The sequence below is a fragment of the Pavona decussata genome, unplaced genomic scaffold (assembly GCF_977016875.1).
Source record: "Pavona decussata unplaced genomic scaffold, jaPavDecu1.1 SCAFFOLD_300, whole genome shotgun sequence".
Taxonomy (NCBI): Eukaryota; Metazoa; Cnidaria; class Anthozoa; order Scleractinia; family Agariciidae; genus Pavona; species Pavona decussata.
In genome coordinates this window covers 842,501-867,172 of record NW_028145697.1, presented here as the reverse complement: position 1 = coordinate 867,172, position 24,672 = coordinate 842,501, and the positions used below count along the sequence as shown (strand labels likewise).

General features: G+C 39.8%; 1 protein-coding gene, 1 long non-coding RNA gene and 1 pseudogene across 4 annotated transcripts; 2 read left to right on the top strand and 1 right to left on the bottom strand.

Moving 5' to 3' along the window:
- Positions 1-4,298: 4,298 nt before the first annotated feature.
- LOC146454501 (heat shock 70 kDa protein 12A-like) lies at positions 4,299-24,152 on the bottom strand (annotated as a pseudogene). The gene is made up of 6 exons (XR_014859192.1): positions 23,682-24,152; positions 21,840-22,064; positions 18,723-18,854; positions 16,991-16,998; positions 11,560-11,597; positions 4,299-6,125 (listed from the first exon to the last, which is right to left on the bottom strand). The product of XR_014859192.1 is annotated as a heat shock 70 kDa protein 12A-like (transcript).
- LOC146454502 (uncharacterized) lies at positions 6,801-18,843 on the top strand. Its single transcript, XR_014859193.1, has 3 exons — positions 6,801-6,882; positions 11,220-11,595; positions 18,713-18,843. It is a non-coding gene; the product is annotated as an uncharacterized LOC146454502 (long non-coding RNA).
- On the top strand, positions 13,316-18,623 carry LOC146454503 (uncharacterized). Of its 2 annotated transcripts, XM_085095097.1 has the most exons (2): positions 13,316-13,824; positions 17,429-18,623. In XM_085095097.1, the coding sequence occupies exons 1-2, from the start codon at positions 13,335-13,337 to the stop codon at positions 17,470-17,472; spliced, it is 534 nt and encodes a 177-aa protein (XP_084951223.1). In that variant the 5' UTR covers positions 13,316-13,334; the 3' UTR covers positions 17,473-18,623. The 2 variants fall into 2 exon arrangements, with proteins under 2 accessions (XP_084951223.1, XP_084951222.1); XM_085095096.1 differs by lacking the exon at positions 17,429-18,623 and having other exon boundaries at positions 13,316-14,701.
- Positions 24,153-24,672: the final 520 nt, after the last annotated feature.

Genomic DNA, 24,672 nt, shown 5'->3' with positions numbered 1-24,672 from the left:
TAGCTAAACCTTTTTGCATACCTTTTTTCTCAAATAAACCTGGGCTTTTTATTATATCCGTAGCTAGACAGTTGATAGTTATTTTTCTTCGCTAGCAAGTCCTTCTCAGTATCAGCAGATGCAAAATTAAAATCATTTCAAATTGAATTAAGTGTAATTATCAGTGTAAACGAGATTACCCTTCTAAAAGAGTCACCAAGAGAAGGAAATACGAATTTTTTCGTATAACTTGGCCTTCCAACCTTTAATATTTTCATGGCTTTAACTTTTGAACTACGTTAGCCTTTTGAAGTTTTGCTTCAGACAGCTAGGAGGGCGCTCATCTAAGGAAATACCACACAGGTCCAATGCCGTGGGATGATATTCTTCAGCGTTCGATCGATTCATTTTCCTCTTCTTTTGTTTTAGACGCGATCATTATTATTTGAAATATTAGACTGGTATTGGTCCGGATGACCATACAAGGCAATAGCCACATTTTCGTACGACTGAATTAGTGTACAGCTTATGAACTTGAATAAGAGATCAATCACGAATTAATCGCTTGAAGCCGACTGGCAGGCATTCATGGAATGAAAGTAACATTTCAAGGGCCGAGATCCTGTTTCGTGTCGTTATTAGCTTAGCGGCAATCAAACATGTTTCCGCCATAAATGAGTGGCCTGCGAAGCTTAGCTTGTCAACGTTAGGCAAATGTGCTTTAACTGAGGTGGATGAATATAAGGTCTGACTGTTATAGTACACGAAGGCGTCAACATTGAAACCTGAACTATCTGTTTCTTTGCCTTCTAGGAATTTAGAAACCCCTATACAGTGGCCAAGCTATAGAGCACTATTTCGAATTAATCATAGATCTAAGGGTACTTACAAGCTAGGACATCTCCTGATTTGTAGCAACTGCAAATCTGGAAAACGTGGCCACTGCAGAAGAAGTCTGGCCTTCTCTGCTAGAATCCACAATGTCCACAATCCTTGACTACCAAACTATCTTCAGCGTGTAATCTGATTCGCTTTTGAATGGGTCATTGACTTACTTGAACATGACACATTAAATATTTGCATTTCCCAGGTTATCAGGTTTCCTTAAATTGTATTTTGTAGTATACCTTTTCTTGGAAAGTTGGAACTCACTTCGAAGAAAGTGGAGACACCTGAACTTTACTTATCGCGAGAATAGGACGACTTCGTGCGGCCTACTGAGAGAAAAAGTAATGAATCGGAGCCAGCCACACTGCAGTGGTGCTGCGCTACGGCTTCGAAGGCTTATTGGAGAGTTCAAGAAGCTATTACGTGCTTGTAGTTTATCAAAAGCGTACCTTTATTGAGATCGATATGAATTTACGAAAATTTTCAACAATTTTCTCGAGCATGGTTTTCAAAGAAAATGCGTATTATTGGGAAAATGAAAAGAAGGTTTGGCAAGTGCGATTCTTTGTTGATGAAGAAAACACTTCTTCTCATTTTCCTTTTTCATTTTCACTTTGCACTTCACTTTCCACGTCTGTTACGTTCCAAAACTCGTTGTAACATTATCAGCTTGGTATAAAAAAATTAAAGCGCGTGTCAATAAATTTGTTGTTGTTGTTGATGTTGTTGTTGTTGTTATTTTAATTGTTGTTGGTAATGAACGAGAAGGGTCGGGGGATTAACTGGGTGCCAGAGGTAAAATATGAACATTTGATGCAATGTGGGTTGCACTTTGGCACCATGAATAAATGTAATTCATGATATTAATTATTATGGATTGACCATAGTGACTGAGATTAAAGAAGAAATTCTAACATTATGTCATAAGGTTTTTGTCTAAATAAAAATACAGAAAATTTTAAGAGAGTTAAGAGAATCGTCAATATATATTTAAATGTTTTAATTACAATACTTGTACATTCGTTTATCAAATACAATCATTAAAAATTGACGTTAATGTTGCTGTGGATACAAACCGTCTACGAAACTGATGTTCAAATAAACAATTGAATTGCAATTGAATGAAAGATGTTATAACTTTTATAGTAACAGACAATTTGTGTTGCATTTCATCTTCAAAGCTTAATCGGGTGGATGCGCTGGAGTTAGTTTTACTTTAATACTAGAGTGACTATAACCCTGATCATGGAGTTAAGATAACTCTACTCCTTCATTGGAGCTAATAAAACTCCGAAACTGCAGTTAAATTTGGGAGTTAAAATGATCCACAAAAAGGAGTTATATTAAACCTAAAATTTTTACTCCACTTCTGGCCCCAGTTGTTCAAAGGCTGAATAACTTTATCCAGTGGATAAGTCACTATCCGACAGTTTCAATCTGTGCAAAGATTTCAATATTTCCCCGTGTACAAGCAAATATGCATACTCTAACCAGAGCTTAGTTGGGGAGTGTACGAAAACCTTGGACAACATTTAACGTGAAGTATATTTTAAGCGTTGAAGAGTGCCTTATCCAGCGGATAAAGTTATCCGGCCTTTGAACAACTGGGGCCTGGAGTTATAATAACTCCTTTTATAGAGTTAAACTGACTCCCCCACTGAAGTTATAACAACCCAAAAAGGAGTTTATAAAAAGGAGTTAAAATAACTCCCCAAAATGGGTTTTTTAACCTTAAAACCTTAACCTTATAAGTCCACTTTTGGAGTCAAAATAACTCTTTAAAAATAACTGTGCAGTGGTTGAGCATCCGAACTAGTAATCCTAAGGTCTTAGGTTCGACTCCTGATAGGAGCAATCGGATTTTTTTCTGAGTATGACTGTGTCACTCACTGAACAATACACATCATTCTCATGAAATAAATTCTTCAAAACTTGGATGTTCCAAAAAAGTAATGATGCAAAGCCCTGCAGTCATGTGTTTCAGTTACTTGTGTGCTAGAATTTGGGGGGAAGGCAATTTAAGTAAATAGGATTTTCTTTTTTTTTTTACAAAAAGCAAAAACTTTAAATAGGCTCTTGATGTGCTAGCACAGTGCAGTTACAAATATTCAAAGTATTATTAAACCAGACATATCAAATGCCCGATGTGGCGTTTAAACCACAAGTGTCTGTCCACGAGGAACTATTTCTCTATCTCTAGCAACGCCTTTTAAGATTTATGACCGCGGGGAAGCAATAAGTTCCGTTTTATATGTCACACTGGAAGATGGTCAGGATGATATGGATCTTTTGTTGTCTTCTCTCAGCCAAGTTTTGTAGCGGAATTATTGAGGAAACGAAAAGGCTAATCTCTATACCGATGCCATTCCTTCTAAAGAAAGGAAGTTTACTCCAGAAATCTTTTTTTTTTTGTTAACCACCAATACAAAGCACACACTGAGTTAAGTAACTCACCGTTTTTTAAGCTTCTGAAGTGCATCCAATCCACACTAAATTCCTCTTCAAAATCTAAATTGAGCATCGCCAGTTGGAACATCACTTAGTAGCCTTTCGTGATGTCATTTCGTCCAACGAAATATGCGCGAGTCTCAAACGTAGTTATTCGCAATTATGTATTTCTTTTTCGGTGGAAAATTTTATTTTTCGTTAGAGACTAAATTAAAAATGCCATTGTGTCAGCACCAGACTGTGATGACATATCGAAAGAGGCAAAGAAAAAGCATACAATATTCCATGATTTGCCTGTAAACAGGGTTTAGCGAAGAAGTGGTTCGGAAAGCTACACCTTGACGAGACTGATTCGGGCTGCCGAGGAAATTTCAAAACGTGTTTTCGTGTAGCGAACATTGTACCGAAAAATTCTTTGAAATATCATAATAATTTAAGCTAATGAAAAACCATACAACAAAGCCTGATGAATCAACGGAGGCGTTACGGTTTGATGTAACAGTTATTCGACCTATCGTTTTAAATAACAAGTTGTAACATGCAATAGCTTTGCCAACCCAGTTAATACGAAACAACGAAAATGCCTCCGCTGCAAGAAATTAGCTACTTGTCACTCCAACGTGCGAATCTAAAACTCTCTAGGATATAATATAAACCGATATTAGGGTAGGTAAGGAAGACATGTCGTTCATCAATGAAACCACGCGAATTCTCAGGAAAAGAACTACAAGGATTTGCCGACAAAGTGCTGACATGCCACAAAATCTCGTGCATGCCGTTGAGATAAGACGCGAAGTTCAATTTATTGTATAGGTGTGGGGTACAGACATCAAATTATGGAATTGACCAGCTGGTCCACTGCAAAGTTAATGAACCGAACCACGCGAATGCTCACGAAAAGAACGACAAGGATATGCTGACAAAGTGCTGACATGCCACAAAATCTCGGGCATGCCGTTAAGATAAGACGCGAAGTTCAAAGTTAATGAACCGAACCAACTTAAAATTTTTAAACAACGAGTGAATTCAAACTTGAAATCTAAATTGAAGGTACTTTATTTACGGTTAACAACGTATGGCTAGACAAAATAGCGACTAAAGGTCCCATATAAGTCTTTCATTTTCTTGATTACGTGAAGCTAATTATAAACAACGTTAAAATGATTACAGTCGTCTTTCATACATGTAGGCTATTCCAAAACATATCAAAGTCCAGCAAGTCAGGCACAATTATTTTTCATAATAGAACAACATTAAAATTACTTTTATATAATCTTATGTGAAACATGTAACCTGATTGCAAACACGCTAAAAAGACGACAGAATAAAATTTTCAAATTGATTAGAACTGGTCTACCTCACTATGGTAAAAGCAACTTGTTTTTAGTTGCTTTTGATGTGACTAAACGGTACTAAGCAGCTATTTCATCAACTTTAATTTACCATTTACAGATAGTTGAAAGTGCAAGCAGAATCGTGTATTAATCTTGGATTAATTTGAGAAAATTCTTATGGTAATTGAAAACAAAATGACAAAAAGGATATATTTATCATAATTGTAAATGCAATGACATTATTTGCCTTGCATCTGCTGTCAAAAATCTATAGCAGTAACTGGTGCCATTCAGCCCTATTACTATTTATTCATTTAGTTTTTTTAACTGTACGTAACATATTTATTATGCATATATTTGAACTGTTTTGTCGTTACGTGGAAAAGAGTATAGCGTAACCAGGACAATTAATCCCAATCAAAATATATCATAAAGCAGAGAATATGCAAGTTTAAGGTTTACTCAAAAAATCGAAGTAAACAGTTGCCGTTTTTTTGCTTGTCTTATCCTTTGCGGTCACCTTTATTTCTGTTTCTCCAAAATAGATCTTAACTTTTATTTTACGATTTTCTCCCTTTGAGACATCGGGTGATTTGATAAACAAATCTCCAAGGGGTTCCACACTGGCATCCGTTGTGTACTGAACATTTCCATCGGCGGAGGTAAAAAATGGAATTCTAAACATTTCCTTGTCACCGTGTAAGGGATATTGAATAAAAACCTTTTTCTTACCGACCTTTATGACATCATCTTCTTTCACTACAATTCTAAAGATATCTTTACATTTGGCCTTTCCATCGACAATGATCTTTTTATCCAGCGGATACACCTTGGAATCAAAGACCGTGTTTGTTCCAAAGCCGTACGTTGTTGCCATGATTCTTGAACTGACAATGCCTGGCTTCTTACCAAAGATGGTTGCACCTTGCACCACTGCAATGGGGATAAGAATTTTGAATCTTGCCCCGAATTCTCGCTTGATGGCATCTTGAAGGATTACGGACTCAGCAAAACCCCCAACCATAAACAGGCAGCTGATATTCTGGAGGGCAGGTGAAGCAAACAAACTTGTCATGTGACTCACGATCCTACTGATTATAGGCTCAAACAACTGCTTCATCGCGTTCGGCCCTAAACAGAGGAATTCATTGTTGTATATCTGAACATCGGGACCTGAAGGACTGAAGTCTGAGGCTAATCCGATGAAGTCGCGAGGAAGTGTGATTCTTGTGTCTTTGACTTCAAATGCTCGTCTTCCTCTTTTTTTCATTTCAAAATCATTCATCAGTCGAAGCCACTCAGCAGGATGACTGATACGGAAATTCTTGACTACTGGATCACCGCACAAGTTTTTAAGCAGTGACACGAACTCTTTGTCCACGTAAATTCCGCCGTAAGAGCCACCGGTTACTTTGTGAACTTCTTTCAAGCTGCCGTCAGCCTTAATCTCGTGAGCTGTAACATCCACAGTTCCACCTTGTGTAATATAAAGATATATTTTGTAGTAAGAACAACATTGTACATACAAAAGAAATCCGCTATTTTGAACTCTTAAGCACAAATAAAAGTGCATATTTCATAATTTCAGCAATATTGAAATGGCGGAATATTACATCTCGAAAAGGCGAGGCATTAGAGATGACGAGGTTAGATGTTAGATGTATTGATGGTTTCCATGTGACGTCGTGGCGGCCATGTTAACTTTGGTGTACAGGAACATTAAGACTATTTTTCTCTGGGAGTAAACTTCCATTTTTATAAAAACTATGTGAACAAATTTTCCTTTCTTTTGTACACCAACATGGCAGCAATGCAAACCACCCATGCGTTCACTACGTTTATAGTTGGATTTAAAGGAAAATTAAAATATCCACTAATTACAAGATTACGTCAGATTCTGAAACTATATGCGTGTATGGCAAATGAAATGGTCAAAAGTAACAAAATTATATACGATTGCTCTTAAAGTTATCAGCAAAATATTTCGAATTCAAAACTTAGCATTATTATGTTACTACTTCGTCATTTCAAGACGAGCGATTCTTACAAGAAATACTTTCATATCGGATTTTATCGCTCATAATGCGCCAATGAAAAAAGTCTCTCTAAGGTAAAATAATTGTCTAAACAGACTGAAACGTGTCTTTCAACAAATGGTTTTAGTAGTCCTTTATTATGACAATTAAGGTCTGGCAACTTTCGATTTTTCTATTTATCTTGCAAGGTGACGTATGTGAAAGTTCCTAAGGAGCGCTTTTATTTACATTTGACTTAGAGCTGCTTTACAAAATCCAACCCCTCGTCCACGTCGTGGTAGCTGGGAACAGGTAAGTAGGGGATTGCTATGCGGGGTTACGTATGGCGGGGGACTGGTTCCTCCGGGCCGCTACGGTAGCCATGAAGGCCTGCTCAGAACCCTGAAAAGCCTGGCCAACGGGGCTCTGGTGAAGCTTGATGGGCCAATCACCCACTAAGTGGATACAAAGCGATTACAGAAACCATAGGAAACACTCGCAAAGTCACATCTGTCTTGGGAGGAGAAGGGGTTTCCTCGGGGACCCGTATGACGTATTACAGGGAAAGCCGAAAGGAAGCCGTAATGCCGACCCCCCACCTTACTCCCAAGGCAACCACGATGTTCGGTACATGGAACGTCAGGACTATGTTTGAAGCAGGCAAGAGTGCGCAGATTGCTGCTGAGATGACCGCATACAACCTGTCAATCTTGGGCCTCTGCGAGATAAGGTGGCTCGAGTCTGGATGTATACAGCTGTCGACTGGACAGACCGTCCTCTATTCCGGCCATGACAGTGCAAATGCTCCCCATACTGAGGTAGTTGGATTCATGCTGACTCCGCAAGTAGCCATGCAAGTCTCTTATAGTTTGGAACCTAATATCACCCAGGATTATCACAGTTCGGTTCTACCCTAAGGTTGGCAAAGCCACCTTTATCCAGTGCTATGCTCCAACCAACGATGGTGATGACGAAGTAAAGTCGGGGTTCTATTCGAGGCTACAGGGGGTTATAGATGGGGTAGCCAGAAAGGATCTGATACTGCTCCTCGGAGATTTCAATGCCAAGGTGGGGAGCAGCAATGCAGGCTTTGAGACGGTCATGGGGAAGCATAGTCTTGGTGAAATGAGTGACAACGGAAAGCTGTTTACTGACTTTTGTTCCTTTAACAAGCTTGTTATTCGGAGGAAGTGTTTTCCCACACAAAAAGGTCCACAAGGTGACTTGCGTTTCTGCAGACAACTAGACTGAGAACCAGATTGACCACAACTGTGTGTCATCTAGGTTCAGAAGGTCGCTGTTGGATGTCAGAGTAAAGAGAGGGGCAGAGGTAGCTTCAGATCATTACCTTCTCGTGGGCAGATGTCGGTTGAAACTGAAGAACTTCAACACCGGCCGAAAGAAGACAAGCCACAAATACAACATCGAGATGCTGAAGGTGGAGGAGACAAAGAAGAGGCTCCAGCTCACCATCTCCAACAAGTACCAGGTGTTAGCAAGTCTGCAGGAATACGAGGAACACCTGAGCGAGTGGAAGGATCAAACAATAGTTAAACAATTGTGGCAGGGTATAAAAGACGCGTGGAGGGAGACGTGTGGGAGACTCTGGGAAGGAAGTCCAAACAGCACAGGGCCTATGCAAGTGTGGATACACTGAACAAGATTGAAGTCAGGAAAAAGGCGAGGGAGATGTTAAATCACAGCAAAACGAGAGTCAGGAGGAGATAGCAAGGGGTGACAGGCCTACACGACTTCTAACAATGGAGACATTTTTGATGTGTAACCTCTTTATATTTTTGCTCTGACAAGCATGTCATTTAGACATTTTCCTTTTTTAAAGGAAATTAGTGGTGGCTCTTTGAAGATTTCTCGTAGGAAAGGCTGGTTTTGTATTAAGTGCCATTTTTCCATTAAAACATGTTTGAAGCTGGGCACGTTGTTATCGTGTTTACCAGTGTCCCACAGAGAAAAAAAAAATTATCGTCAATGTAACGTTTCCAAACTGAAGGTTTTACGACGCTGTAGCAAGCAATGTGAGTTTGCAAGCAAGACCGCGGTTTCGAATCTTACGATTCTCGTCAGTTGCTATTTGAAGATTTGTTACTGGGGAAAGGTAGAGTGTTGTACTCAATTCCGTTCCGCCGGATAGTATATGGCAGTTGTGGATTTTTATAGCCACTAATGTAGTATGGTAGGATCGAGAATGGTGCATTCTGATTGGTCCTTGCCAGCCAGTCAGATTGCTGTAATTTCGATCCGATGTGGGCTCAAGCTATGGGTTGTGTTTTATAAGAGGTATTTAAGTGAGATATTTTGTAATTTCTTTTGTAATTTTTAATAATTTTTTAGTCTAAAATAAAAATACACAATGGGGTAGGTTTCTACCCTCAGTGTTAGCAGAATATGCTGTGTAATTTCCGTGTATTTTTTGATAGACTATAGATTTTGTACAGTAGAAGACTGTGTTTTAATGTGTTAATTAAGTGGTTTCACGCGTTAGAACGGTTTGAAGCTGTTTGAAGCTGGGCACGTTGTTATCGTGTTTACCAGTGTCCCACAGAGAAAAAAAAATTATCGTCAATGTAACGTTTCCAAACTGAAGGTTTTAGAAAAGACAGGCGGAACTTCGTAGACAGTCTCACTAAAAATGCGGAGGAAACAGCAAGCAAGGGTGACATGAAAGAGCTGTATTCCATCACAAAAAAAATGGCAGGTTCTAAAAAGATCCTGGACAGACCTGTCAGAGCCAGGAGTGCAGAATTGCTCACCGACCAGGAAGAGCAGCGTAAAAGGTGGGCCGACCACTTCAGGGAACTCCTGAACAGACCACCGCCGAGCGAGATTCCAGACATAGCGCCTGCCGACACATTTTTGTAGGTTGATGGGAGCAGACCAAGTAAAGAGGAGGTCAAGAGAGCCATCAGAAATCTGAAGAATGGAAAGGCAGCTGGTCCAGATGGCATACCACCAGAAGCCATCAAAGCAGACCTGAAAACCTCGGCTGAGATGTTATACAACCTATAAGATCTGGGAAACAAATGAGATACCAGATGACTGGAAAGAAGGCTATTTGATCAACCTCCCCAAGAAGGGAGATCTGAAGGAGTGCAAGAACTGGAGAGGCATCACGCTGTTATCAACTGCTGGAAAAGTGTTGAACAGGATAATCCTGGAGAGACTGAAAGCAGAGGTGGATGACCGACTGCGAGATGAACAGGCTGGGTTCCGGAAAGAAAGGTCATGTACGGATCACACAGCCGCCTTGAGGATCACTGTGGAACAGTCTCTTGAGTGAAACTCTCCCGTGTTTGTCACCTTTGTGGATTTTGAGAAGGCCTTTTACAGCATTGATAGGGCAGTGTTTGTGGAAACAGTTACGTCACTATGGCACCCCTGAGAAATATATCGCTCTCATACAGAAGAGCTTCGAGAAATGCACCTGTAGAGTTATCCACAATGGAGTACTTTCTCAGCTGTTTAAAATGCTAACAAGAGTGCGCCAGGGATGCCTGTTGTCGCCCTTTTTGTTTCTGCTATCCATCGACTGGATAATGCGGCACACGACAGAGGCAAATCGTGATGGCATACAGTGGACCCTCACAACCCGTCTGGAAGATCTGGACTTCGCCAACGACATTGCCCTCCTCTCCCATAACCATCAGGGCATACAAGCCAAGCTAACGCGGCTTGCAAAGATCTCAGCGAAGACGGGACTAAGGATCAGCAAATCCAAGACAAAGGTGATGAGGGTTAAGACCAGGAACGTAGATAACATCAAGTTGGATTGGGAAGCAATCGATGAAGTGGAGGACTTCACATACCTTGGCAGCAACATCAGCAAGTATGGTGGGTCTGATGGGGACACACTGGCAAGGATTTGGAAGGCAAGAACTGCTTTTACAATACTGAGGCCTGCATGGAGATCAAAGGTGATATCCAGAAAGACCAAGTTAAGGATATTCAACACCAACGTGAAGTCTGTCCTTCTTTATGGTTCAGAGACATGGAGGGCAACCAAAGAAACCTCCAGAAAACTACAGTCCTTTGTCAACAGATGCCTGAGGTCCATCATGGGCATCCAGAGCCAGAGGTCATAAGGAACGGAGAACTGTGGGAAAGAGCTGAACAGGAGAGAAACGACACCCAGATAAGAAGGCGCAAGTGGGGTTGGATCGGGCACACTCTCAGAAAACCGACAAGCAATATCACCAGGCATGCACTGAGATGGAACCCACAGGATAAGAGAAGTCGAGGTCGCCCCAGGAACAGCTGGAGGAGAACATTAGACGATGAGGTGGGCAAGGCAGGCTATACCTGGAGGGAGCTTGAAACGCTAGCCCAAAACAGATCGGGATGGCGGGCTGCGGTTTCCATGGACCTATGCTTCACTGGGAGTAGCGGGGGATAAGTCAAGTAAGTCAAGGTAAAATAATTGTCTAAACAGACTGAAACGTGTCTTTCCACAAAAGGTTTTAGTAGTCCTTAATTATGACAATTAAGGTTTGGCCACTTTCGATTTTTTTTTATTTATCTTTTATGGTGACGTATGTGAAAGGTGAAAGTTCCTAAGGAGCGCTCTTATTTACATTTGACCTAGAGCTGCTTTACAATTTTGAGAAATCCAAAGGCATGACCAACAATTTATTTATATTTTACTCGACACAATTTTTGAATCATTCTTATCCCCAACATAGCTTATGACAGGGACGAATTTACTGAGATATATTCGTTTCATAAGTAATCAACAGAGTTTTTTTATGATCACAATTTTTGCTAAAAAGACCTTGCAAATTGATCTTCTCTGTCATAAAGGACGAACGTGACCGAAAAACAGTAAGTCATATCCAGATTTTAGCAAATGTTTATAAAGACTTCCGCGAATAATGACTAGTTACCTCCGATGTCCATCACCAAATATCTCGAACCTGGGCGTGTAAAGGGAATATTTGTTTACAAATAGGATTTTATGTCTTCAATCCGATCTGTTGTTTGTCTTTTTATTCAGTACTGAAGTTTCTTTAGGAATTTTGTTGTATTGTGTGACATAATGTCACGATACCAGGGTCACGGGCTGGGGCCCTGACAATCTATATTGTACCACCCTCTAGCGTTCATGACCTTTGCACCGAGACACGCACCACGTTCGTCAGTGGATTACTTCTGAACGAATTTCAGCCGCCTTTTATTTTTAAGGTAAGCTCTTTCTTATTTGCATACGCTTAATTACGGCCGTATTTTAAGGTTCAGTGGCTAAGTTCACGCGTTTGCAATTGTTTTTCTGGTACGACTTGAGAGTCGCTTTCACCGCCCGCATTCCTGCTTAGTCGCGACTCATACGCCTTCTGTAATTTCTTTTATTCTGCAGTAACGCCTTTGTTTCATGGCTTCTGCAGCGGCCACAGTTCTTATTTTAGGGCATTCCTTTGTTAAGAGGCTAAAGAGCGATATAGAGACTGGATTTGACTCGCGTGTTGACGGGAATTTTAATCTGCATGGCAGTGCTTTTGTCCACATGTTCGGCGTGGGAGGTCGAACTGTTTCGAAGCTTCAAGCCCACGACCTTAACGTTATTTCACGTCTTGCTCCGGACGTGGTGATCCTAGAGATCGGTACCAATGATCTTTCACAGTCAGGGCCTGAAGTAGTAGCATCGGAAATTGAAGTCCTTGTTTCTTTACTGCGCAAAAATATTCTGTTCGCGTCATAGGCGTTTGCCAAGTCATTCCTCGTGGTCAGTCGTACGCGGGCTTTCAGTCCTTCAATATAAAAGTGCCAGTTCTACATCAGTGTCTTAGTGCATTATTAGAGCACATCGATAATGTTTTCTGTTGGTATCATAAGGGTTTTTCTAATTTATCACAGACCCGACTTACTCATGATGGTGTGCATTTAGACCCACTGGGTCAATACTTTTTGTACCGTAGCTATCGCGGCGCCATTTTAAAGGCGTTAAACATGCTTTAGGTGTACATCATTGTCACCCAGATCACCGTTTTATTCTGGTTTATGTTACGTTTGTTAAGGCTAATTTTCTGCTCTATGTATTAATTTTCATGTTAATGTATATTTTTGTTTTGTTCATTTGTGGGCTCTTAATTGGCATTGCCACTTTGGCGACATTTTGTCAGCCCGGCTTGTCCTGCCCAATTTTTCTTTTGTTGCATTACATTTTATTTTTATTTTTAAAAATAAAAATAAAATCTGAGAGGGCTTTGTTCCCTTATTGGCTGTTCATATTCTTATGACAGCTCTGAATTTGAGGCTTTGTTCCTCATTTATTTTGCTCACTCTCTTGTTATGTCAGCTGTGCTGGTCATATGTTTATGCCAGCTGTAATTCGAGGCTTTGCTCCTCGTGTCAATTGCTGTTCGTAAAATTTTTTACGTCAGCTTTAATTTGAGGTTTAGTTCCTCTTTTTATTCCAAGGTCGTTGCGGCCTTGTTTTTTGTAATGGGCATTGCTCCCTTATTTGCTGGCCATATGTTAACGCCAGCTTTAATTCGAGGCTTCATTCCTCGATTTTTATTTTTTGCTGGCATGTGAGCATTATTTTGAGGCTTTGTTCCTCTATTTTTATTATGGGGCTTTGCTCCTCTGATATTGAAATTATGATTTACTATCTTGTGTAATGGTCTTAATAATTATTGTTATGTAAGTTCATTGAGACTCCATGTCTGTGTATTTCCTATACCAGTACCAGCCTGTAAGTTTGTTTTTGGACCACAGAGTCTGCCGCTTTTCTCTGTATCCTAGAATGCCTCCACGTCGCCAGAAACGTCCATCAGTTCATCCGCCCGTGCAACCTCCTCCTAAACGGACACGGCGCGTCACTAAAACTACTGGCAAGGACAAAGTTCAGCGTGTGCCTGCCGCCACTGCAGAATCACCCACCACAGGTCTTCATCCTTCTGCAGCATCTTCCATCCCTCCTGGTCTTCTGGAACAGATTGTGTCCAAAGTAACCACAGAAGTTACCAAACAGTTAACACCCCTCCTTATTCCTGCTGGCCAGTCTGCTCCTCCAAGTTCTCAGCTTCAAGAGGAAGTTCCAGCCTGTACTCCTACTGATGTGACTATTGCAAGTGGGGATTCCCAATCATCGCGTAGTGTTGCTGCTGTAGTTAGTGATTCAGTAAATGCAGTTAATGCAACCCTCTCAGGTGAGGTTCTACCTGCCACCACATCAACTCCTTTACCATCAGGCCCTTTGTTTAACTCTGCCAGCCTCCCAATTGATTCGAGGGTTTCTCCTAAACTTAAGGGAAAGATTTGGCTGCAAGAGTACATCGATTTTGGCTCATTACTGGTTAATCCAGTACTAGACAATAAATTCCAGCTAAGTTTGCAAACAACTACAGAGGGCAGAACCCCGTCTCTGTGTTTTGAACCGGCGGCCAGGCCTAAGAAGATTCAGAACATCGAAACTTGGATGCATGCCTTCCATATTTTTGCGGGCATTTATGTCCAGAAATATCCAAATGAGGCCTCAGTTCTCATGAAATATGCAGATGTTATCCAGGACTTGGCAGCCAGGGGGCACAACTGGAAATATTACGATGAGCATTTTCGCTTTCTGAGACAGACCCAGCCCACTTCCCTCCCCTGGGGTAATGTTCACTGGGAGCTCTGGTTACGATCACAGCAGACCCCATATCAGAGAACTCCTCAGAGTTCAGGGAAAACCAACCGGTTTGTAGCAATCCCTAAGGGTTTTTGCTATAAATACCATAAAGGCAATGAGTGTGCTGGCTGTAACTTTAAGCACACCTGTTTCAAGTGTGACGGCCAACATCGAGCCTCTCAGTGTAATTTTCGTGGCCCACGCAAATCCCCCATCACCCGCACCCAGGCTGCCAAGCCCTCCTCTTCCAACCCCAATAAGAGTTCATAATTTATGTCTTCTTCTTTCTGGTTACATTCATTCAACTGTTGAATTCTTGCGTTCTGGATTTACTGACGGTTTTCCCTTACATTATGAAGGTGATCATGTTTGTTTTGAGACCACCAATTTGAAGTCAGCTCTTGAACATCCTGAGATAGTAGATGCAAAACTAAAGAAAGAACTGGATGCCCATAGGCTAGCTGGCCCATTCCACTCTCCCCCATTTCCAATTTTCCATGTGTCCCCCATAGGTGTGGTCCCTAAGAAGTTGCCTGGTGAATTTAGACTTATTCATCATTTATCCTATCCAAAAGGTACATCAATTAATGATGGGATTTCTTCTGTGAATACAAGTGTCCATTATGCTACCATACGAGATGCCATTCACTTTATTAAACTTGCTGGCCCAGGTTGTTTTTTAGCCAAAACAGATGTTAAAAATGCATTTAGAATAATTCCAATTCACCCCCGTGACTACCATCTTCTCGGTATAAAATGGAATGGAAGTTATTATTATGATCGCTGCATGCCAATGGGTTGTGCCAGTTCATGCAAAACTTTCGAAATTTTCAGTACCTCGGTTGAATGGATTGCCCAAAAGAAGTTTGGCATTCAAAAGATTCTTCATTTACTTGATGATTTCCTGATTGTTGCCCCATCTGATTCACTTTGCCAAAAACAGTTGGATATTTTCTTAAGTTTATGTCAGTATTTAGGGATTCCCATAGCACCGGGTAAAACTTGTGGCCCCTCAACCGTCCTTTCATTTGCTGGTATTGAACTTGATACCGTTCAGTCTGAAGCTCGTTTGCCTCAAGATAAGCTTAACAAATGTACTGAGCTCATCTCCAATTTCCTCCATTGCAAGAAGGTATCTTTGCAAGAATTACAGTCATTAATAGGCCTTTTGAATTTTGCATGCTCTGTTGTTCTACCCGGTCGGGCCTTCCTACGAAGGCTTATCGACCTTACTATTGGCCTTAAAGCAGCTCATTACCGCATCAGACTTTCAGGCGAAGCAAAAGAAGATATGAGGGTTTGGTTGTCCTTCTTGTCATCATTCAATGGCAGATCCTTCTTCCTTGATGATATTTGGCATAGCTCAGATAAGCTTAATTTATTCACTGATGCAGCCGGTTCGCTTGGTTTTGGGGCCATTTTTCAAAACCACTGGTGCTATGGGAAATGGCCTGTGGATTGGCTACATAAGAATATTGCTTTTCTTGAATTTTATCCAATTGTTTTGAGTCTCCACTTATGGGGTCATCTGATACGTAATCGCTGCATTTTATTTTTTACGGATAATGAAGCCCTAGTTTACATCATTAACAAACAATCCTGTCGTGACAAATCTTTAATGTCCTTTGTCCGAAAGCTGGTTTCAGTCTGCTTGAAGTACAACATTGTTTTTAAGGCTAAGCATGTCCCTGGGGTCCACAACAAGTTAGCAGATTCTTTATCTCGATTGCAGATTCCCATCTTCAAGCAGCTGGCCCCTGCTTACATGAACCCCTGTCCATCGGAGATTCCTCACCATCTGCAGCCCCAGCATTGGCAGCTATAGTTTCTAAGCTTATGCATGCAAGCCTTCAGCCAGCCTCAATACCTACTTATAAGAGGGCATGGGCACTTTTCAACCAATTTCTCTGCGATGTATTTCAGTCCACAATGTTTTCACTCCCAATCCCACCACCTACATTAGCACTTTTCATAGCCTATTTGTTCGATAAGCATTATGCCCCTTCCTCCGTGAACACCTTCGTTTCTGCTCTGGGGTACTCGCATAAGCTCGCGGGTTTGTCTGACCCAGGAAAAGTTTTCTACATTGTGCAAACATTGAAAGGATATCGAAAGATTGGCCACCGCTTGGACTGCAGATTACCAATTACTCTTAATATACTGCATAGAATATTAGATTCTGCTTCTCATATCACTGGGTCACAGTATCGGATAACCTTATTTCGAGCAATGTGTTCTCTCGCATTTTTTGCATTTTTAAGAGTGGGTGAAATTACTGCAACACGGGCTTCTGCCGCCCCTTTGCAAATTCATCAACTCACTAAGCTTCTTAACCCTGCTAGAGAAGTGGTGGGCATAAAGCTTACATTTCATGATTTCAAGCATAACTATAATCAACGCCCATTTTCCTTAGTAGTCAATCGTCAGGATAACCACTGCCCAGTTCAGTTAATACTTGATTATCTTGCATTACGAGGCAATGCTGCAGGTGCTATTTTTCTCACCATTCAAGGGAACCCAGTACCCAGGGTTTTGTTCGCAGACCTACTCTGTCAAACTATTAAATATTGTGGGCTTGACCCCTCCTGTTACAAGGGACATAGTTTTCGCATAGGAGCTGCATCATATGCTGCAGATCGTGGTTTTTCCGATGCTCAGATCCGTATTCAAGGGCGTTGGAAATCCAATGCATTTCTTAAGTATATCCGAGTATCTACTGTATCTACTTGATTTGTTTAGATGTCGTTGGAGGCTGACTTGCAAGGGCAGCAGTCTTATTCACCACCACAGCATTACTTATAGTTTTGGTTAATTAATTTTTATTCATGTAATTTGGTTACATGTATGCAGGAATTTGAGCGGAATTGTCTTGCAAGGGCAGCAGTTGCGTTCAACTTACAGCCGCATTTTATCTATTTCAGTACAACCATAGTTTAATAGTAGGTTTAGGCTTAGGGCCATGTACCAAGGGCATTAGCCCACCCCCCCCCCCCCCCCCCCCTTCCTTTTTCATTTCACCATTTTTGTATTCCTAAAGCATTTGACTTGCTTGAGTGAGGCTGTCTTGCAAGGGCAGCAGTCTCACTTATCTCGTTAATTGTTGGCTCGTAAATCCTAAATTCTTGTTTGATTACTTGACGTAGGGACTGTCTCGCAAGGGCAGCAGTCTCATGCATCTCTACATTAGGTCAGTATTGTTGATATTATTTTATATTAAGTATATGCTTTGTTACAAATTTTACTGGGTTGAATGGGGCTGACTTGCAAGGGCAGCAGTCTCCTTCCTCTCGGCAATTTTATGCTCACTTTATCTGTTCAACTGATATTGAGAATTGCGGCTGTCTTTCAAGTGCAACAGTCTTGCTTATCTCATTTTAGTATATTGGCACCTTGTCACTGTTTTCATTATATTTCCATGGCCATGTTTTTAGGACCATATTTAATCTCCCACCTTTAACATACCTTTTGTAAGTTATTCAATTTAATCATGTTGCAATTTGGTCATCAATGCGTATTTTGTACATAGGGTGCTGCATTTCCCTTGGGTGGGGCGGCATCATGTCAATTGTCATGATGCTTTGGCGTTTTGGTTGCCCTCACCTTTACTGGGCAAAATCATTAATAGTTAATTCAGGACAGTAGTAGTCCTTTCGCTGATGTTGTAATGAGGTGGCTATGGGCCTTTGTTCATAGCCATACATTAGTTCAATTTATATAAAAAATAAAAGGGGCTATGAGACTTTTGCTCATAGCCATTTTCACCAAATCATGGTTTGTTTTGTTATCCTTTGCCCAGCAAACTGAGCCCGGGACATGCAGCACACAGCAATAATATTTATGTTAGTAGGGGTGAAGACATAAAGGGAATATTTGTTTACAAATAGGATTTTATGTCTTCAATCCGATCTGTTGTTTGTCTTTTTATTCAGTACTGAAGTTTCTTTAGGAATTTTGTTGTATTGTGTGACATAATGTCACGATACCAGGGTCACGGGCTGGGGCCCTGACAATCTATATTGTACCACCCTCTAGCGTTCATGACCTTTGCACCAAGACACGCACCACGTTCGTCAGTGGATTACTTCTGAACGAATTTCAGCCGCCTTTTATTTTTCCCACCCGTCCTGTGGCCCTGTCCTCTTTTCCTAGTCCTGTGTTTTGGTTGCCCTCACCTTTACTGGGCAAAATCATTAATAGTTAATTCAGGACAGTAGTAGTCCTTTCGCTGATGTTGTAATGAGGTGGCTATGGGCCTTTGTTCATAGCCATACATTAGTTCAATTTATATAAAAAATAAAAGGGGCTATGAGACTTTTGCTCATAGCCATTTTCACCAAATCATGGTTTGTTTTGTTATCCTTTGCCCAGCAAACTGAGCCCGGGACATGCAGCACACAGCAATAATATTTATGTTAGTAGGGGTGAAGACATAAATACACTTGATACATCAGTATCCCCCTTTTCATCTATGAAGTCTCTCATCTTCCTTTCCAGACAGAAGATTGCGGCTCCTTCGGGCTCCAATGCAAGTTTTAACTGTTCCAGATCACGTTTAGAAGCAATACCAGCCTTTAAGAAACAGAAAATGACAACAGCGTTTACAAAGTTTTTGCTTTTGTTGATACAAGCATAGACTTCTCACGTTCAAAAGTATCTCAAAACACTCTAATTCATTTATTTAAATTTCACTTCCAATTTCTAGCTCAAAAGTTCATTTGAATAAAAAAAATCTTAATGTCCCAACGTTTCGGCTCCTTGCAAAAGCCTTCCTCAGGGGCAATAAAATACAAGCAAAGTGACAAGTTTATTTAAGATCGAGTAGTTGCTAGTAAAAACGGAATATATTAGAGAGTTAGTTTTTGTCCAATAAAGTCCAGGCACTGTACTCTTGGGGCAGGTACATGCCGTCATCGCGATTGAGTGGATTTTTGCACGCATTGATTTCCCATGTTTCCAACAGGCGTCGGGCTCGCCAACTTGAGCTGGCACGTAATATTGTAGACGACTCCCACGAGATAGTGTGACCAGATTGTAAACAATGTTCGGCGAGTGCAGATTTCTTGGGATGTTTTTGTTCGACCGCTTTTTGGTGTTTTCCCTGAGTCGAGTATTATAAAATTTCCGTTTGGTCTCCCCGATGTAAAGTTTGTCGCAAACTTTGCACGGAATAGAATAAATTACGCCGCGCGCCTTATCTTTTGGAACAGGGTCTTCAGGCTTGCGAAATAGGTTACCAATGGTCTAGTGTGGTTTTAAAGCGACTTTGATATTATAATTGTTCGAAACCTGCTTGATCGGTTCCGTTGTTCCCTGAACGTAGGGCAAGACACAGAAACTTTTTTAATACACGACTTAGAGAACACCAAAACATACCAAGAAATCTGCACTCGCCGAGCATTGTTTATAATCTGGTCACACTAACTCGTGGGAATCGTCTACAATATTACGTGCCAGATCAAGTTGGCGAACCCGACGCCTGTTGGAAGCATAGGAAATCAACACGTGCAAACATCCACTCAATCACGATGTTGGCATGTACCTTCCCCGTAGAGTACAGGGCCTTGACTTTATCGGACAAAAACTAACTCTCTAATATATTCCGTTTTTACTAGCAACTACTAAACTTGTCACTTCGCTTGTATTTTATTGCCCCTGAAGAAGGCGTATGCAAGGAGCCGAAACGTTGGGACATTAAGATTTTTTTTTATTCAAATGAACTTTTGAGCTAGAAATTGGAAGTGAAATTTTTAAATACCTTTTAACCAGTGTAACATTTTTATATTTATTATGCAACCACCTGGCAAGAAAAAAGTTTAAAAAAAATCGTTTAAGAACCTGGAGTATCGCTGTTGTAAATTATGGTCTAGAATTTTATTTTGCCTATTTTGCTTACTCAGACTTAATAATATAAAATTAAGTCTAAAGTATCCAATTTTACAGTAAACGGATTGCAAATTTTATAACAGTATTTCTTGGATGAATCTTTCAATAAACAAATAAATAAATAAATAAGTAAATTCTAGTCTCAATAAATAAATAAATTCTCTGCTATTTGACAAGAAAGGACCAGAGGGTTGCCGAAGTGATTTTAATTCTCCTAAAATCCCTAAATTTCACAACTTTTCTTGAAACAGTTTATCAGACAATAAGCTGGTACGACATATCAACGCTCACGTGACGAGATGTTTCCAGTTTTTTAAATGTTTTTTGAAATCTCATTTTTTTTAATGAAAGAAATAAATGACATGTATGTATTTTATTTTAGTGATCGAATCTTCATCGGAATTGCTTTTCTGTTTTCTTTTTGTAAGTTGATCTTGATGGTTGTCTGCAGTTTCTTCTTCTTCTTCTTCTTCTTCTTCTTCTTCTTCTTCTTCTTCTTATTATTATTATTGTTATTATTATTATTATTATTATTATTATTATTTATTAATTTAAGTCTATTCTGGTTATAACGTTATTTTCAATTCGTGTGACGCATAAGTGCATTTCAGAACACTTATTGACGGTTATCAGAAAAAAAAAAAAACTAAGATAAACTTGCGTATTTTACAAACCTGACGTTTCGTATGCTAGTCAACATACATTTTCAAAAGTGACCGTTAAAATATTTTCAACTATTTATTTAATAGTGATTAGGGGTCTGGAACCGACATTAAGAAAAAATATATTTACAATGAATCTATAAACAACTACAGCTAGTTAATAAAGCATCCGCTTCTCCATTCTGACGTTGACATTAAGAGCTGGTTTTAGTTCTTGGAAAAACAAAGTGTTTTGTTTCATTTACAGTGATAATCACTTTTGACCGATGCTAAAATATTGAAATGATCGCACTTGATATTGTGTCCAGTGGTTTTTACATGGTCAGCAATGGCCGACGAGATGTCATTTTTAGCAAGGGCCTTGAGGTGTTCAGTTTTTCTGTCATGAAGTCGTCGCTTTGTTTTACCGATGTAAAAATCATTGCAGTCCCAGAAAGTATGCACAAGTTTATTATGTTTATCACCGCTGTTTGTATTTTATTTCTGATCAAGCTACGATGGCCCAAGAACAAAAGTCAATATTGACGGTGGCTACTTTTGTTACTGCATGCGCATACCTTCTGCGCTTCTCAAGATAATCAGGTTTTCTATGTGTGATGCCTACTAATACAGGGATATTTTTACGTGGCTTAAAAAATATGTATGCAGAGAAAGAAGAACTTAGCAAGTGCACTTGGTATCTGAAAAAGAAAATAAGGGTAATAATAAATCTTTTATTTGGTATAAACATGTCATACATTGTTTTGTATTTTGGCACTTTTTAAAATTGTTGTTGCTTAAATATCTTTTAAAAAATGCATGGTCACCCCCATTTTTTCTTTTCTGGATTTCAATAGCCCTTGCTAAGACCTGCTTTTCTCGCATAGTCAAAAACGGCGCAAAAATACCTCCGTATTAGTAGGCACCATCCTTAAAAGACATCCCAGACAATCTGCAACTTTCATTGTCAAAGGGCTTCAGGGTTTTAATGTTATTAAGATTACGAAGAATGGGTGGCGATATATACAACCTTGTATGCTGCTTCTCTCATAAACTGTTTCGCCGCTGGTTTCCATATCGCAGGCACTGTTATCACCCACCGAATGGCGTTGGCCGTATAACCACTGTCTCCTGTTCTTTCACGGATTATTTCAACTGCTTTATCTGCCAAATATTTTATTGAAAGCGAGAACACAACCAAGGCTTCAACCTCTTTTCCATTGGCGGCTGTCAGCTGCGTGGTGTAGTCCAAGTTCTGGGATTAATGAAATATTTAACTCGTATTAATTTCCCTTAAATAAAATAATTTTTAACTTCACATGTGTGGGTAAATACTGATAGGGATGAGATAATTGAGCCACAGGAAGACAAAACGAAGGATAGCAATGTCCACTGACACTTCGATGACTCCATGTCATCATTGTGTAATGTTTAAAACACGAGCAGCATTTTATAATCGGGATTCAAAACCAAGAGGCGCCGCCGAGTCGTTTAGACCCGATAAAACACGCGCTGCGAAGTTTTTGAACGGCTTCAAAAACATTCATGAAAAAGCGTGTGTGAAGAGAGTCCATAACAATTATGCTTTTGTGAACGTTGGAAATTAGTATACAAGAAAAACATCACAATTACTAACAAGGAGGAGGTTTTATCGGATATAAAACAATCTCGTACCCAGAGTCTTCAGGCTTTTTGGTCAGTGGGGCAACGCCGGGAAGACTCTGGGGACATCAAAAAAATTCAATTTTTTTGATTGGCTGTTCCGTAACGGTTTTCTTTGTTTTACCGTAGAAATCTTCCGAAATCTCCCCGCTGACCAGAAAGCCTGAAGACTCTGGGTACGAGATTGGATATAAAAGCACTGCACGTGATGTTTTATTAATCATTTGATAGTTCAATGGGTTTATGAATAATTAATAACATTTTAAATAAAGTTTTTTTTTACAAACCCGATTTAATATGCAGGTAGTTATATAGTGAAAAGCGTGAATGTTAAATTCAGTGTAATAATTAAAATGATGACCTGGAGACATAAAAACGACTGTCAACATTGCTATCGCCTGTTTTTATTTTAATGTATATGAAATATAAGTAAAGAATTTAAAGATACAATGGGATCTCGATATATATAATGTAGTGCTGAGGGGAGGGTGGGGGGGGGGGGGGGGGATGGGATGAATTGCATATTGACTAATAATTAATTTGATTATGTTTGAGAATTGGACAGGAGTGCCAAGAAATTAAGTGAATTTAGCGACCTACATCTTACTATATTTCCATTTACCAGAAAATAACAACCTGGCATTTTGCATTTTTATTTTATATATACATTTTTTATCACTCGCGTGATGACATTAATTCATTATACCACGATGGATTCTCATTGACCTGGAAATATATATAGACAGCAGGTATATCGAAGAATAATGCCCGCTATTGGGAAATGTTAGGGCTATCACTACATAGAGCGCCCGTAAGTTGCTATTAGAAAGTTATTTTGCTCCAAAATTAAATGAGCTACAGTACTTTGTCAGTTTTGTGGAATATCGATCTACTATACGTTTACATACAGTAATTTCTTTATTATTACATTTTTAAAAATCGTTTTAAGCTCACAAACTAAAATTCAACACATTTCACGACTAATCCGTTTTCATTTAATTCCCTAAAAACCAAACTAATTTCTTTCGAACTAAAGACATGAACCCTTTCCTAAAGCACAATAAAATGCAACATTGACTTATATATTTATTGACTTGGCAAAAGGGCTTTAAATCTATGAATAAAGCAGTGCCGCCTTTTCCCTTCGTCTTTTTTTTGGTCTCATTTTGCAACTCATCGACATTTAACATTCATCTATTACGATAAATACCTGCGAAGAGTGCAACTCCATTTTAAAGTGCTTGAAATAATAGTATTCCTTTTCTTCCCCGCTTTTAAAATGGACATACTTCTCATCGGCGTCATACCCAAACGAATCGAACTCTTTAGTAGGTGTAAGAAGAATCGTAGTCGGGGCTTTCATTGTAAATCATCCTTCATCATTTCCCCATTCTCTGTTCATGTAAATCCCTCCTTCGCTGTTTTCGTCATAAAAGGAGAAGGCGAACCCGCTGTACGTTGTCCCAAAATCGATTGCAACGACTGCCACATACTTTGAGCTGGAAGCCATCTCTTACCCTGATATGGGAAGAAAAACGTATAGTTTTGTAGTTCACATGATGACATTTGTCTAACAATCAATCCAACAGACAAAAAAGGTACTTTCGAATTTAAGCACGAGGAATAAAGGAAAATTGTACAATTAAATGAAGGTAAATTAGAAATGGAGCCTTGCATGACAATACAGTGCATGAGCTGTATCGGGTGATAAGGTCAACTTGTTACCCGTACCAACCACTTTAGAAAAGTATTTGCACCTAACAAAAGGCGTCCGCGTTAACCATTCACCTCCCTTGAAGTTAAAATTGAAGTAGTCATATCTAGATCTTTTTTCTTTCCGGCGCTAAAGCCCTATACAGAAGGAAGCGCCATGGCGACTGTTAAAAGTTAATCCTCAACCACAAAGTATAATTACAGTGCAATGTTGTTCACCAAAACGCGCCAGTAGCTACTCATCGTCATCTTGTGCAGGTAAAAGGTTACATAATAAAATACTAAGATTCTCCAGAAATTTAAATTCTAAGAATGATAGAAATATTACTTCATTAAAAGGATTTTAATGCATTTGAGAACATATGGCTTCAGATCAAGCATTTGTAGCGTTTTAGAACCTTTTTCGGTGAAGAAGTGCTTTGAAATACACACTAGCCTGGTTGTGACCTGAAGCTGGCTATGCAACCAGATTACCACCTTCTAAGAAA